The sequence below is a fragment of the Balaenoptera acutorostrata genome, chromosome 1 (genome assembly GCF_949987535.1).
Source record: "Balaenoptera acutorostrata chromosome 1, mBalAcu1.1, whole genome shotgun sequence".
Classification (NCBI taxonomy): domain Eukaryota; kingdom Metazoa; phylum Chordata; class Mammalia; order Artiodactyla; family Balaenopteridae; genus Balaenoptera; species Balaenoptera acutorostrata.
This window is the reverse complement of record NC_080064.1, coordinates 145,851,967-145,867,307: the sequence shown is the minus strand read 5'-3', so window position 1 is coordinate 145,867,307 and position 15,341 is coordinate 145,851,967. Positions and strand designations below refer to the sequence as shown.

Sequence of the window (15,341 nt, the reverse complement as noted above, 5' to 3'; positions counted from 1 at the left end):
AGGGAGAGAGAGGGCCTTGACTCCCAGACCCTTGCTGCTGCTCAGCTTTGGCAGCTCCCAGGGTCTGGCCCTTGGAGGACCAGGGCTCTTTAACCTCTATCCCGAGTCTGAGGCACAAATGTGCTTGTTCTAGACTCTGCGTTGGCACGTCGCCTCTGAACCTCAGTTTAACTAACTATAATAGGGTGTACTTTTGTCACAGGAGCTCCTTCAAATGAACACTGGTGATGACAAGCAAATGCAGTGCATGAATCTTGATTTAAACCCTGGACTGGGGGCACTGAGGGTACTATAAAGGACATTTTGGAGCAACTGGGAAAATGTTTACATGGACTATATATTAGATCATGCTATTGAATTAATGTTTATTTCTTCAGCATGAAAATATTACTGGGATTACGTAAGAGAGTGTCCTTATGGGTAGGAGATAAATGCTGAAGTATTTAGGAGCGAAGTGTCCATTGTGACATCTGCAATTTACTTCCAAATGGCTCAGAAAGAAAGTACACATACATAGAGACAAAACAGATGTGGAAAATTTCAACCATCCTTGAATCTGGAAAAATAGCATATGGATGTTTATTATACTATTCTGTCAACTTTTCTGTAGAATTGAAATTTTTCAAAATAAAAAGATATATGCGGGGGTGTTAAATAAAACAAAGATTCATGGTTAAAAAAAAAGAGAGAGAGAGAGAGCACTGCACATGTCAGAAGACCTGGGATCCAGTCCGGGTTTTGTAGTTAACAGTGGATGGTGGCTACCTTACAGTATTTATAGTATAAAAAAAACAAACCAAAAACACAGCAAAGTCCAGGACAGCGACCTGCTTAGACACAATGTGTCAGGTACAGTCTGAGCGCTTTACATATATTAACTTGTTTGAATCACCTCAACAATCTGCAATGGATTTTTTAAATAATTAATTAATTAATTAATTTTTGACTGCATTGGGTCTTCGTTGCTGCGCGCGGGCTTCTCACTGCGGTGGCTTCTCTTGTTGCGGAGCACGGGCTCTAGGCACGCAGGCTTCAGTAGTTGTGGCACACGGGCTCAGTAGTTGTGGCTCACAGGCTCTAGAGAGCAGGCTCAGTAGTTGTGGTGCACGGGCTTAGTTGCTCCGCGGCATGTGGGATCTTCCCAGACCGGGGCTCGAACCCGTGTCCCCTGCATTGGCAGGCGGATTCCCAGCCACTGCGCCACCAGGGAAGTCCCTACCATGGATATTGTTATTACTGTTTCTAATTTAAATTTGAGGAAACTAGGGGGCAGAAGAGAGTTTAAATAACTGCCTAAGGCCACACAGCTGGCAAGAGGCAGAGTCAGATTTGACCACTACAGTAATTGGGGCACCAATGCTTCTGTGAGATCAAATGTGAAAGCACTTTGAAGAGGATGGAACACTACACAGATGCAGTGTTGTTGTATTCCCTTAGCTGGTCCAGAAGAGCGAGACAATTCTGGAACTCAGTGGCACAGAGCGCCTGGACCGACCCGCGGCCAGCAGAGGGCAGCGCACGGCCGGCAGGGGCTGGGGAGGGCCGGCCCATCCCCTTGGCCCTGAATTTCAGCGAGGACTGGGGAACGCGGGCCCCACCCTCAGCAAGCAGCAAAAATGGCTTTCGCCATCATGTGAGCAAGAGAAAGACCCCTGAGAATGCCTGCCAGGCGTTACCTCCTCGGCGCCAGTGACCGAGTACGCGTGCCCCTTCACCAGCTTCTGGAAGGTGATGGCCTCCGAGTCTGCAGCACTGGTGATCTGGAAACGCGGGAGAATCAGTCCCAGCCCGGCCGCCGCATCCCGCCTCCTCCCTCCCTCCCTCCGTTGCTCAGGGCTCAGCAGGGCCTTGGCCCGGGTGGAGGGCCCCCGCTCCCGCCTGGAGGCCCTCCTACTACTTCTTTGAGGTGCTGACGGGTTATTCACAACCAGAGAAGAGGCTGAGGGCAGCCCTCTGGGAGAGCGGCACTTGCACTCACGTGTGTGCCAGGCGCAGTCACAAATTCCCGCAGGAAAGGGCACACCGTGGAGGGGACTCAGGACACACACCTGGACGGCATCGGTGGCCCAGGTGTGCTGGGTCCCCTGAAACTGCAAGGGCTGCCCCGCCCGCTGCGGGGTTGACACTAGGACAGTCCTTCGTTTCTGCCTGACTTCAGAATTGGCTCTTGTTCTACTAGAAATTCCCCAGTCATTCCTTCCCCCATCTGTTCTGATGGGGGTTGTTATTTTTGTCTGGGTCAATGAGAAGGGCTGCGTGGGAGTAGAAAGGGTCTCTGCCTCAACATGGTTTGCAGAGAAAGTTTGAGAATCCCTGCCTAGAGTCAGACACAGACTTGGGCCCCCAGAGCCAGACTTCTTACCCCTGTCCCCACAGGGACCAGAGCTAGGACAGGGCTCTGGTGCCGGGCACAGGCAAAGCCTGGAGGCTCCTTGGGGACAGGGGTTGTGCCCACCTCCCTTCCTCTGGCGACGTTTGCCAGCAAGGCTGGCACGTGGGAATGGTTCCTTCCTGTGCCTTCTGAAGTCTTCCCACGGGCCCCTTAACCCTGCAGCCGTGGAGGGAAGGCTGCTGGGCTCCCTCCGGTCACAGGCCCTGCAGGTGGGGCAGAAGGTGTCTGGAATGGTCCTGCCTTGGGCCCAGCAGAGGGCAGGGGACTCTCAGGGAAGCTGTGGTCCGGGGTGGTGAGTCAAAGGAGGCTGAGGGTTGTAAGTAGGCTGGAGAAGGAAAGGCTGGAGTCACCATCGCCCCAGCGGTTGTACCCCAGCCAGCCTGGTTGTCGCCTAGCCACCCCTGGGCTCCAGGTGATGGGCAATATGGTGGACAAAGGCTGCGCTAACCACGTGGGGAACGAGAGCAGTGGGTTTCTTTGGTCACTGTTGGAGGAGGCTCACTTCAGCTAGAGGGGATGGGGGCGCGGCCAGGGAGGGACGCCTGGACTTACATCGATGGAGCAGCCAAGGAGAGAGCCTTTCTGCAGAGCCTTCTGGATGATCTTGAACAGGCTGGGAGGGGCCTTCCTTAACTCGTACCACTCGGCGATGCCTCCGGTGAAGTCCTCGAAGCCCTCAGTGGTGGCACCCTCCGAGCGTGCTTCGTAACACCCATTGATCCTGCAGGAAGGGGACAGACGCCGCTGCCACCTGGTGCTGACACTTCTGCTGCTCCAAGTGCCCCTCCCCCCATGCCTCTTTTGTTGGGTGCTCCAGGGACCCTCTGCTCAGTCTTTCCTTGGTTTGTCTCCACCTCGGGGTGCCCACGAGCGCAAGTGACTGTCCCCACAGCTACCACTGCCTGGTACTTTGTGACGTTTTCGGAAAAATCTCACAGAACCTTAGAGTTGGAAGGACCTCGGTGTTTATCTGGCCCAACCTCCCGTATTGATTCTTTCTACATCCTGGCAGGAAAGGGGAGGTCTGCTAAATTGGCTGTTTGGCATTTATAGCTTAAGAGAAAACAATTTAGTAATGAAAGCAGCTTCCCTGGGCTGTGTTAGGAGGGGCTGGTCTCTCCCCATGGCGATGTTGGCGCCCTGTGGCTTCCCTACCTCTACTATTAGAGCATAAGACTTAGTAGCACCTCAGGCCCCAGATTCTCACAGCTGGGTGTGTGACTCCTGGCCCTCCTCCCTGGCAGGGGCTGGAAGGGACAGAAATCCTCCTGATGCCTGAGAGCCAGTCATTTTCCCGAGGGGAGCCCAGGCAGCAGGGCCAGGACCAGGCCACTCTGGAGCGGGGGGCCGACGTGGGCGTCCCGCTGAGAATGGGCAGTGCTGAGCGCTGGACAAGCTCGACTCTGGGCAGCCTCGGGGGGGGGGGGCGGGGGCCCGGCTGGGAGGGCTAGGGGAAACTAGTTTCACTCAGCGTTATTATGTATCGTGGGCAAGTCTGCATCATTTTCCTACCTCTGCAATGGATAGTTTTGCCCACGGGCAGCAACTCTTTGCTGTATTTAGCTGACAAAAATGTAACATGACCTGCCAAGGACGCAGAGGTCCTTCTCAAGGCCAGCACGATCAGTACCATGACTTGTTCCTGTGCATTTGGTTAAAAACGGCAATAGCTGGGTGCGTTATCTCCTAGAATTGAGAGCCCAATTTTGTCCAGAGTAGTCCTTCTGTACAATAGGACTTCTCTTCAGGACAGCCCTTGACTAACTCCCGTGTTGCTTCCCAGAACGCAGGGCAGCTGGGGGCAGGCTGCCGGGGGACGGGCACGGCGGGCACTTACTTGGCGTAGGCCTTCTCCAGCAGCGCGCTCCAGAACTCGCTGCCCTCTGCCGAGTGCACGAAGAGCAGCTCCCCGTCCTTGGTGGGCAGCCTGTCGTCCACCACCACCTCCACCCACTCGCCGTACTGCCAGAACTGCGGGACGAGGAGGTGGTGGCAGCGTGCGGGTCGCGAGCCTCAGCCACGGCTGCCTCCTCCCTGCCCGGCCCCTCGGCGCCGCTTCCCCAAGCCCATCGCATCCCGGAGGAGACGCTCCCTCTGGTCCTCCTCCTGCAGGTACAGCCTCGCCGAGGAGCGAGCGCAGAGGCACCTGCCCTTCCCTCCCAGGCCACACCTGCCCCTCCGGCACTCTGCCCTGTGCCTTATGCCCTTGAAAATACTATTTCTCCTTTACCGGCATAAAAGGAGGACAGTGAGCAGTGCCTTCACATCAGACCCCAAATAATCAACTTCCTTAACAAAATGTGGGAATTACTTCCTGAGTACCCTGCCCTACCGCCCTCCTCCCCATCGCTGCCCTTACAGGGTCCCAGGGCGGCGACCGGCCAGGCAGCTTCCTGCTGTCTCTCAGTGTCCTTCGTAGAAGAGTACTGTGCCTGGCCCCCAGCACCTGCTCCTAGCCCTCAGGACCCGTTCAGGAGAAGCTCGAGCCAACCCTTAAGTTACCTGGAAGCGGAAGATCCCCGCGTAGTTCTCCTGGAAGCTCTGGTCCAAGGGGACGACTCGAGCCAGGATTTCTTCATTCAAGGTGAGGGAGGCAATGGCTGCCAGCAGCCAGCAGTCACCTGTGAACACGGTGTAAGGAGCTCTCATCAGAGAGGTCGCAGTGCCGGGAGGACGTTAAACCTCTTGTTCCCCACCTCCGGCACTTGAGGCCTAAGGCGAGCCCGGCACAGGTGTTCCCCCCGGTCCTCACATGAGGGGTATGGAGGAGGGCTGGGGGGATGCGTTGAGGGAATGCTGAGGGAGAAATGTTTTCGCTGTGATAGTTGAGATGGGAGAATTCATTCCCTGAAGGACCCAGAACCCTGTGATGGCTGGACTGTGTCCTCACAGCCGGCTCCGTGCCTGGTCCACCGAAGGTGCATGGCAGCGAGCACGTGTGGAGTGAGGACTCCAGTTCAGCAGCAGAGGCTTCTGACAACGCAGGGCGTAAAGGTGGGCGAGTCTGAGGGAGAGGAAGAAAATGTAGTGATGGATGGGAAGGGGTTGAATGTCATGCATCTTCTCCGTAGTGATGGATGGGAAGGGGTTGAATGTCATGCATCTTCTCCTGGGAGAAGGATGCAGAGGTGAGGGAGGAGACACCGGCAGTCAGCCCCACGGACACAAATGCAAGAGCCCGAGTCTGAGAAGGCACCCTGGGCTATCTCCCTGAGGACGGGCGAGGAACACCTCTGGGTGGGTGTGTGGGTACCACACGTGGGAGTCAAGGATGGGGACAGTCAGATGGTCGGCTGTCTGGCAGTCTGGCCTCCCCTTAGCCTCGGTGCCCTCCTCTGTGACACGTGAGTAACTGGGAGGCGTGACGAGAGCATGTGTGTAAAGCACACACCCGTTTCAGGTGGTCAGAAGCAAGCTGGTAGCGGGGAGGGGTCATGTTTGCCACAAGATAAAAGGCCCGACTGATGGGGGCGTTCTGGGACGAGGATGAGGAAGTTTACTCCGTTCTTAAGGAATGTGCACTTTCCTACAATTTCCCATGACAAGAATAGGAAACAGCCTCAGATGAGTTTGATTTCCGTGGCTGGGTTTATTTTTATTAATTGGCAGGTCTATTAAAAGTGTTACTGAAGGACTTCCCTGGTGGCGCAGTGGTTAAGAATCTGCCTGCCAACGCAGGGGCATGGGTTTGAGCCCCGGTCTGGGAAGATACCACATGCTGCGGAGCAACTAAGCCCGTGCGCCACAACTACTGAGCCTGTGCTCTGGAGCCTGTGAGCCACAACACTGAGCCCGCGTGCCACAACTACTGAAGCTCACGTGCCTAGAGCCCGTGCTCCGCAACGAGAGAAGCCACTGCAATGAGAAGCCCGCACACCGCAACGAAGAGTAGCCCCCGCTCACCGCAACTAGAGAAAGCCTGTGCACAGCAACGAAGACCCAATGCAGACAAAAATAAATACATAAAAATAAATAAATAAAATTTTTAAAAAATGTCAACTCTTTTTAAAAAGTGTTACTGAAATTCAGCGCAATCTTTGAATTCTGTGGACTAGCTGGTGTCCTGAGAGCTGCTGAACCGGCTGACCTGCTAACACTTAGCAATGACGGGGGAGCGGCTCCGCGGCCTCTAGGTGCTCACGCGGCCCTGTGGGAAGTGGAGGCACACCCCTCCCTAAGCAGCCAGTCGGCAGCCAGAGGAAGTTAAATGCCTTTGCTCCTTAGGTTGGGCGGCCGCTGTGGGTTCACCGCAGTTTTCCACTCAGCGGCCATCTCTTCCCTCCTGGCGCCACCAGTGACCCTCTGGGAAGCAAGTCTCCTTGCCTCCTCCCTGCCTGAGAGGTTTGGGTAGCGCTGGCCCTGCCCCCAGTTCCAGAGGTGGATCTGCAGCAAGCTAGGCTGCACATTCTCTGGCTTCAATGGTTCGCTTGGGGAAGGTTCTGTTATCCAGCCAGAGCCAGGGAGGTATGAGGAGACCACTCCTGGGGCTTCAGAGAGAGTGGACAGGTGCCCTCTTCTACTGCATTGGCTCTACAATGAGGTACAGTCGACTGCTGAAGCCATCTTGCAGCCAACTCAGAGGAAGAGGGGCTGAGAGCTGGAGAGAGAGAAACCATGTCCTGGTGTCATCACTTGAGTCCCTGTATCAAGCTGTACCTGAAGCCACACCTGCCTTGGACTTCTCAGTTACAAGAACGGATCATGTCCCTATTTCCTGACCCATTAGCCAGGGCTACCAGTTCCTGCCTCTTGACTGCTAGGGGAACTTGGGCAATAGCCATTACTGATGAGGCCTTCCTATGTGCCAGCCACTGTTCTAGGAGCTGCAGTTTCATCATTTCATTTATTTCTCACAACAGCTCTATGAGGATGGTGCTATGACCATCTCCATGTTAGAGCTGAGGATGGCAAGGCTTGGGAGGTTAAGTGCACTGCCAACAGTAAAACACGACAAGGAAGAGTTTAAAAGGTGTGGTGTTTGTCAGATCTCAGAGACAACCTTTTGGGTCAACTAGGTATTTATATAAACCAAACTAGAGACTCTTTGACACACTGAGAATAGGAGCTTACAGAGAAACTTGGCAATGAGAGTTTTAAGCGCTGGCCCTGGGGAAGGAGCCCCTGGTTGGTGAGGATGGAAATCTAGGTAGAGGAGCTTTTCCCGGCTTGATTCCATACGCCGCCTCGTAGGAACCAGACCGTCATTGAAACAGATGACATTCAGGCCTTTTCTGAGCACCCGCCCCTCTCTCACTTAGACCTCGTCATACTGTCTGTCCTGGAGGATGGCTACACCAAGTGACAGCCACTCTTCGAGTCACGAGATCCTCCTTTTCAATCTATTCCCCTTCCTCCAACTTCAGATTTTCTCCTGACTTTAGTCCTTCTTTGAGAACCTGCAGATGCCTGTGATTCTTATTTTTCTTGAGGTTATTTGAGATTTTCTAGGTATCTTGGAAAATGACTTGGGTCTGTCAATACATGGAGGCAGACAGGCTTGTGGATAAAGTGGGCCCAAGTGTAGGAACTTCAGCGACATTTGTCCTGAAACCAGTTATTCCCATGGTTCCTGTAGCTCTTCTGTCAGATCCTCAGAAGAGCTGCCCAGTCTGTCTGACTCTGGGGGGCCCATCTTAACGCCCTCCTGGTTCTGTTTCCCTTGGTACCAATAGTCGATGCCTTTCCCTTGTGCGTGTGTGTAGGCATCACACGAGTGTGTGTCTGCAGGACCTGTCGATTGTTTTTTAGTGTTGGAGGTCACAGCTGACTGTGCGGCTATTCGTGGGACAGTGACTGAATTCATAGTGATGCCTTTTCCTTTTTTTTTTTTCTTTTTGTGGGTCATACATCTAGGTCAGTGCTGACTGTACATGTGTCTCAGATTACCGCTCACCACCAGACCTGGACGTTCTTGCGACATCCCAGAAATCAGTGGCCACGTTTCATGGCTCCCTGTTTTCATGTCCCAGAAGTATTTTTCCTGGTCACCCCGGGAGGAGCAAGGCCTCATCTCCCCCTGCCCTTCAGAGAGGATTGCTTTCTTCATCCCTTCCTATTCCAATCTAACATGTTTCCTCTGAAAGGATTCATAATCCTAGAATGTCTCCTCGACGACAAAACTGTACCTTTTAGAGTAAGTTACAAAAAAAAAAAAAGGGAATTCCCTGGTGGTCCAGTGGTTAGGACTCTGCGCTTTCACTGCTGGGGCCCAGGTTCAATCCCTGGTCAGAGAATTACGATCCCGCGAGCCGCACAGTGTGGCCAAAAAAAAAAAAAAGAGAGATTAAGTTTCTTGAGGTCACAGGTCCTGGAAAGGGCAGACAGGGACAGGAATCTAGACTCTTGACTTCTGGTCTGTGCTCCTTCCACCAGAAGGAATGAAAGAAATAACAAGTAGGGGCTTCCCTGGTGGCACAGTGGTTGAGAGTCTGCCTGCCAATGCAGGGGACACGGGTTCGAGCCCTGGTCTGGGAGGATCCCACATGCCGCGGAGCAACTGTGCCCGTGAGCCACAGCTACTGAGGCTGTACGTCTGGAGCCTGTGCTCCGCAACAAGAGAGGCCACGACAGTGAGAGGCCCGCGCACCGCGATGAAGAGTGGCCCCCGCTCGCCGCAACTAGAGAAAGCCCTCGCACAGAAACAAAGACCCAACACAGCCAAAAAATAAATAAATAAATAAACAGAAATAACAAGTAGTTAACATTGTATATAATACTCTGCAATTTACAAAGAACATGGTCCACATTTTATTTGATACTTACAGAAATCTTATGAGATGATTATCCTAATTATTATCACCTTTTTTGGATGAAGCTCAGGAAATCTATGTTCTACACAGTTAGCAGGTCTTACATGTAAATCCTCTGAATCCAAATCCTGGGTTTTGTTTAAAAACCATACCTTGCTGAAGATTTCCTTTGGTTAAGAGTATCTGATTCTTCTAACTAGGGAAAGACCCCACTTCTAACTAGGAAAATCCAACTGCAATTCAAATTTAAAACTAAGGGGTAACAAGCTGGCAGCTTCCTGAAATCCTACATTGTATCTTAATACCCCAATATCCTTGGCTCAGAAATATTAAAACATATCACCCATTCACTGCAATGCAATTCCTTACAGCAACAGGAGGATGGCCTGTCATTGCACAGCCAAGACCCTGGCACTAAGATCACAGCACAAGCAAGAAGCAACAAGAGTTAGATGCATTTTACAGTCAAAGGTTCAAAGTTTTTTTATCGGGTCTCCAAATTCTGGAGTTGAGGGAGACTTAGAGCCACTTAGAAGAACATCTTGATTTCTAATAAGGTGGAAGCATTTGAAATCCTATTTTATTATTCTGATTTCTTAACTTTCTCCCTCACCCCATGCAGCAAAATATTTTTAACTAAGTTGGGAAGCTCCCTTATGTAGAGCCCATTTTTAAAGTTTATTTAATATCTGTTCATATAAGCTTTCTCAGTAACAAGATCTGAAGACAATGGTTATCGTAGTATACATTCACGGAGACTTACTGTGTGCCAGGCCCTGTGCTAAAATGCTTTACATGCATTGCAAACAACAACAACAAAATGTTGCCTGTCATTCCAGGAAGCAACAATGTTGCTGCCATCAAGCCATCAGCCACGGTAGCCACCCAAACAGGGCACCCTGAGGGGATTCAGGATGGAGAAAAACTGGTCCTAGATAGTTAAGATGCATATCTAGGGAATAATTTCAATGAGCCCAGACTCTTGGATCTTCCCATACATAGAAAAACACTAAAATCATTAACTTGAGATGTCTGTTTTTTTGTGATTAGCAGTGATCTTTTGATGTCCACTACATTATTTTTTTCAGTAAAAACTCCTACATATCCTGCTCCTCCCTTACCTCTTTGGAACAGTCCCTCAGAGCTACCTGAGAGGCTGTCTCCCAGGCTATAGTCCTCAGTTAGGTCCCCGAATAAAACATAACTCGCGACTTTTAGGTTGTGCGTTTTTTTCAGTCGAAAGTATCATGACGTTATCTCATTTCCTCGCCACAAAACAATCTGGGGTAGGTGGGTACTATTACCACCCTCTGTGAGGAGATTGGGTGGCTCACCCCAAGGTCTCAGCTGATGAGTGGCTGTCAGATCTGTCTGAGCAAAGCACACGCTTTTAATGTATAATCTGAACAGTCTCCTTTACAAGTAGGTGTCAATTTCTAATTCACCCAGTTCACGAAACATGGTCTTGGGGGCTTCTGTCCTTGAGAGGTGACTCCATTATGTTTCAGTGTTTGGGCTGCACAGTGTTTTCTCTCTAGCTTCCTGCTCGCTCCGCCTGGATGGCCACGTCCGCCTGAGGGTTTTCTCCCCACGTGGAAACCTGTTCTGCACCCTCATTAGCTGTAGCTTCACACAGTGCCACTCCTTCGGGCTGAGGGTTCTCCCTACCAAGGTCACAATCTACTCTCCCTAAAATGATTTATGAAAACCTGTCTCCTCTGGGTAATCCCACGGTGATCTGCTTCTGTAGAAGTGACCTGGTTGGAGAAGTCACTGGAGATTCCTCCTGGCACAGCCTGTTTGGGTCAGTGACATCCTGGTCTGGATAAAACCAGGCCAGGGACTTCCCTGGTGGCGCAGTGGTTAAGAATCCACCTGCCAATGCAGGGGACATGGGTTCAAGCCCCGGTCTGGGAAGATCCCACATGCCGCGGAGCAACTAAGCCCATGCGCCACAGCTACTGAGCCCGTGCACCACGACTACTGAAGCCCGCGTGCCTAGAGCCTGTGCTCCGCATCAAGAGAAGCCACCACAATGAGAAGCCTGCGCACCACAACGAAGGGTAGCCCCTGCTCGCCGCAGCTAGAGAAACCCTGCACGCAGCAACGAAGATCCAATGCAGCCAAAAATATAAATAAATAAATTTATTAAAACAACAACAACAACAACAAAACCAGGCCAGCTGGTACGGGCCAGGCAGGACAACCCGCTGACCTCTGGGGCTCCAGACCACTTGTGGTGCAAACTGGTGTGAGAGGGCGCCTGCCAGTGACCAAGGCCTCTCCTGGAATGCTGCCACGTGGATGGGGCTTGAAAAAGAAAGATCCGGTGTGCAGTTTTCTACGGGTGTTTAAATTATGTATCCATAAGGGACTCTGGACTTGAGCAAATATTTCTGCCTCGTGCTCATTTGTTTGTCTGTTTGGCTCTGCTCTCCAGTCACACAAGAAGATATTTTGGCAGAGGTGAGGGTGGCCGCCCAGACCGCTCAGGGGATGTGTCACTGAACAGTGCACCACGAAACTCCTGCCTTCCCTTCCTGGTGGGTTTTCCAGTTGTTACATGATTTTAGCCTTCCTGCCTAGGTACAAAGTCCTTTTAGAAGGGGCAGAAGGAGGTGATAACCTTCTGATCTTTATTTACTCCATTTATCTCAGAGCAGAAACAACTGTCTTGGGGGCCTGAGTGCTGGACTGTGTGAGCTGGAGGTGAGGATGGGTACCTTCTGGTTGCCTCCCCACATCCAGCCTACACCCTTTTCCATCCTGCCCTCTGCCCCAGAGCTGACCTCAGTGGATGAAACTGTGGGCTCCCGGGGCCTCTGGCTGCTGGGAGGGTTTGGCCAGCGGGGAGCCCTAAAGACCAGAGGGAGGGAGGAAAGTGAGATTAGTGTATTTCTTCCCTGGCTCCTTCTTTGTGAGCTTGGCTCGAGCTATGTCCCTTGGCTGCAGGCACTGTTCTTTTAAGGTGGCATCTGTACACGACCCGGTTCTAGAATCCTGACAACTGCCTCCAACTCACATCAGGGCTCTCTTCTGGGAGGGATGGTTATGCTTCCTCATTTGATTACAGAGGCTTCCAGCCACGCTGTTTATGTCCAACAGTGTTCAAGACTTCTTTGACTAGTGTGGTTCACCCTTATAGCTAACTCCAAGGACACCACCCTGCCTGGAGAGGCGTAGACAATCATGTACTCCATTTAAAAGGTGGCCTGCATTCTTGGCTAAAACGATTCATCATCATAAAATTGGCACTTCCTCTTAAGTCAGTCTATAAATTTAATGCAATCCCAATAAAAATAGCAAGAGGATTTTTTAAAAATTGGAACTTAGCTGATCCTAAAGTTTACAAGGAAAAAGTAAACATAAAGCCTAGCCAGAAAAAAATCTAAAGGGAGTGGAGTCTAGCTCTATTAGCTGTTAAAACACATATAGAGCTACAATATTTAAAATAGTACAGAACTTGTGCAAGAGTATACAGAGATTCATAAATGGCACAAAGTAGAAAGTCCAGAAATAGTTCCAAACATAGGAATTTAGTAAAGATAAATTATTCACAACTGGAATTGGAACAACTGAGTAGCCATCTAGAAAAAAATCAAGTTATAGCTCATCTTGTCATGGGGATAAATTCTAAATGGAATAATATTTACATAAACATAACATTATATATCTTAACAATGTACTTTATATTATTTATATGTTATATATAAATATGATAAATCTAGCCATTTGTATTATTTACATATTTATTGTTTATGTATTTATATGATATATTTTAATATGTTTACATTATAAATATATTTATAAATCTATATATCCTAGAAGAGACAATGGGAGAATTCTATTATAATCTTAGAGTAGTGATAGGCTATCAAATTGTAACCTAGAAGCCATAAAAAATTTAAATGATAAACTTTACATTAAAGTAAAAAAAATTTGCATGGTAAAAAAAAATCACAATAAGCAAGGTCAAACTAAAAATTAATAGGGAAAAATATGTTATTCAGATCCCAGACCACAAGTGATATATAAATCTTCCTAGTATTTAAAAGGAAAAAAATGAAAGCTCAATAGAAAAATGGGCAAAGATATAAACAGTTAATGGAAAAAGGAAAAATTAATGTCTCTTACACATATTAAAAGGCATTTATCCTCACTCATCATAAAAGAAACATAAAGTAAAACTATACTAAGACACCATTTTTAACCTTTCGGATTGCAAAGGTCAAAGCATGATCATTTGGAGAGGCGTGGGGGAATGTACATGCTCAATTCCGACAAAGGCAATTTGAGGATATCGTCAGTATGCTCCAGCAATTCCACATGTAGTAATCTTCCTACAGACATACTCATGTGTGAAAATAATGTATGGGTAAGGTTATTTATTGCAGCATTGGTTGCAACAGAAAAGACTAAAGGTAAATGTTCATCCATAGAGAACAGGTGAAACAAACTATGTTCCCTCTACGACAATATTCTGTGCAGCCCTAAAAAAAAACGAAGATGCTTTCTGTTGATACGGAATAATCTCCAAGATGTGTTAAGTGAAACAAAGCAAGGTACAGAACAGCAACAACAAAAAGGGGGAAATAGAAAAAAAGAAAAAATGGGCGAACATAGTATTGGCTCCCCTTTTGTAATTCATATCTTCACAATCTGAAGTTATTTTTGGATGATTTATTATATAGAACATGTGCCTTCTATGTGCTTAAATTGTAGTTTTATTACCAGAAACTCTAGTTTATTGCCTTTATTGCCTAGTTTGTTATCTAACCAATAGATAATTGGTTATGTCAGTATTTGCAGTAAAAAAAAAAGTAGCTCCATATCAGGTCTTCTAAATGAAAATGATTATTTTTTGGTAAAGTCTTCCATAATAATTGGTCTCTAGTCAGTAAGAACAAACAACCAATCAAGTCACTTATTCCTGTGTCCCCTAAAGTGTGTTCTGTAGAAACTAGTTCCTTGGGGTTAACAGATGTTCCTGAGAAATGGGTTCTGTGGTCAAGTAAGTTTGGGAAATGCAAAGCTAACCAGGTCAAGTGTGGAGACATCTCAGAGCCTTTCAATAATTACACACTGTGACCTTCCCAAGGGTAAGGGGAGTGGGGTATAATATGAATGTTACCCAAACTTATTTGACCCTGGAACCCTTCCTGTTGACATCTCACACAGGCAGGGACCATGGAGCTCACTGGAGATGCTGGCTTACCTCGTGAGGGCACAGGAGCCGCTGGCTCACCCTGGGAGGTTCTCCAGGAGCTGGGCTGCTCAGAACCAGATCTCCCCCGGGGGCCCAGTGAGCGGCTGTCAGGCATCAACACTAGCTGCAGGGCCCACCTCTAGTGGCTGAGGTCCTTCTGACAGCACCCATGTTCTTTTTCCTCTCTCCAGGTTTTGACATCCTCTTCTTTCTGGATTGTCTATACTTTATTTATTAATTTAATTTAATTTAATTTATTTTTGGCTGCTTTGGGTTTTCGTTGCTGCGCGCGGGCTTTCTCTAGTTGTGGCGAGCCCCCGCTCGCGGGCTTCTCATTGCGGTGGCTTCTCTTGTTGCGGACCGCAGGCTCTAGGCGCGCTGGCTTCAGTAGTTGTGGCACGCGGGCTCAGTAGTTGCGGCTCGCGGGCTCTAGAGCGCAGGCTCAGCAGTTGTGGCGCAGGGGCTTAGTTGCTCTGCGGCATGTGGGATCTTCCCGGACCAGGGCTCGAACCCGTGTCCCCTGCATTGGCAGGCGGATTCTTAACCACTGCGCCACCAGGGAAGTCCTGTCTATAGAATTGATTATTTTTCTTTACAATATATGGTTTCATTGTATGCCTTTTTTGGGGGGGGGGGTTTAGGCCAAAAAAATTTCTGAGGAATGAGGCAAGGCGTATCTAAACACTTAACACCTTCTGACTCACCACCTCTCATCTGCCTTTCTCATTCTGGGAGCCTGATACCTGCCTCGGTCTGTCCAGAGCCCTGCACACAAGCAGGGACAAGTATCAGAGCTGGGTCACTAGCGGTCCTTGACCACCCTGGCTCCCTGCGACATTTCCTTTCAGCAGGTGGCTGCTGGCCCCGTCCATCACTGAGGCAGCAGACAGGGCCCTGCCCAGAGGTTCCTGAACCACCCCGAAGGCCTGCCCGCAGGCTCGACAGGCTGACCGCTCCCACATCCGGGCTCCCCCCACACCCAGCTAAGCTTCTG

The 15,341-nt window shown here is 49.7% G+C and overlaps 1 protein-coding gene across 3 annotated transcripts in view; it reads right to left on the bottom strand.

Moving 5' to 3' along the window:
• LOC103016092 (calpain-2 catalytic subunit) overlaps positions 1–15,341 on the bottom strand; it is a 44,542-nt gene that overhangs the window by 17,589 nt on the left and 11,612 nt on the right. For all 3 annotated transcript variants that reach the window (XM_057549677.1, XM_057549685.1, XM_057549675.1), the window contains exons 3-6: positions 4,895–5,013; positions 4,230–4,363; positions 2,945–3,113; positions 1,677–1,760 (exon numbers count right to left, since the gene is read on the bottom strand). In XM_057549677.1, the coding sequence (XP_057405660.1) occupies positions 1,677–1,760; positions 2,945–3,113; positions 4,230–4,363; positions 4,895–5,013 (506 nt within the window). The remainder of the gene's footprint in view (positions 1–1,676; positions 1,761–2,944; positions 3,114–4,229; positions 4,364–4,894; positions 5,014–15,341) is intronic.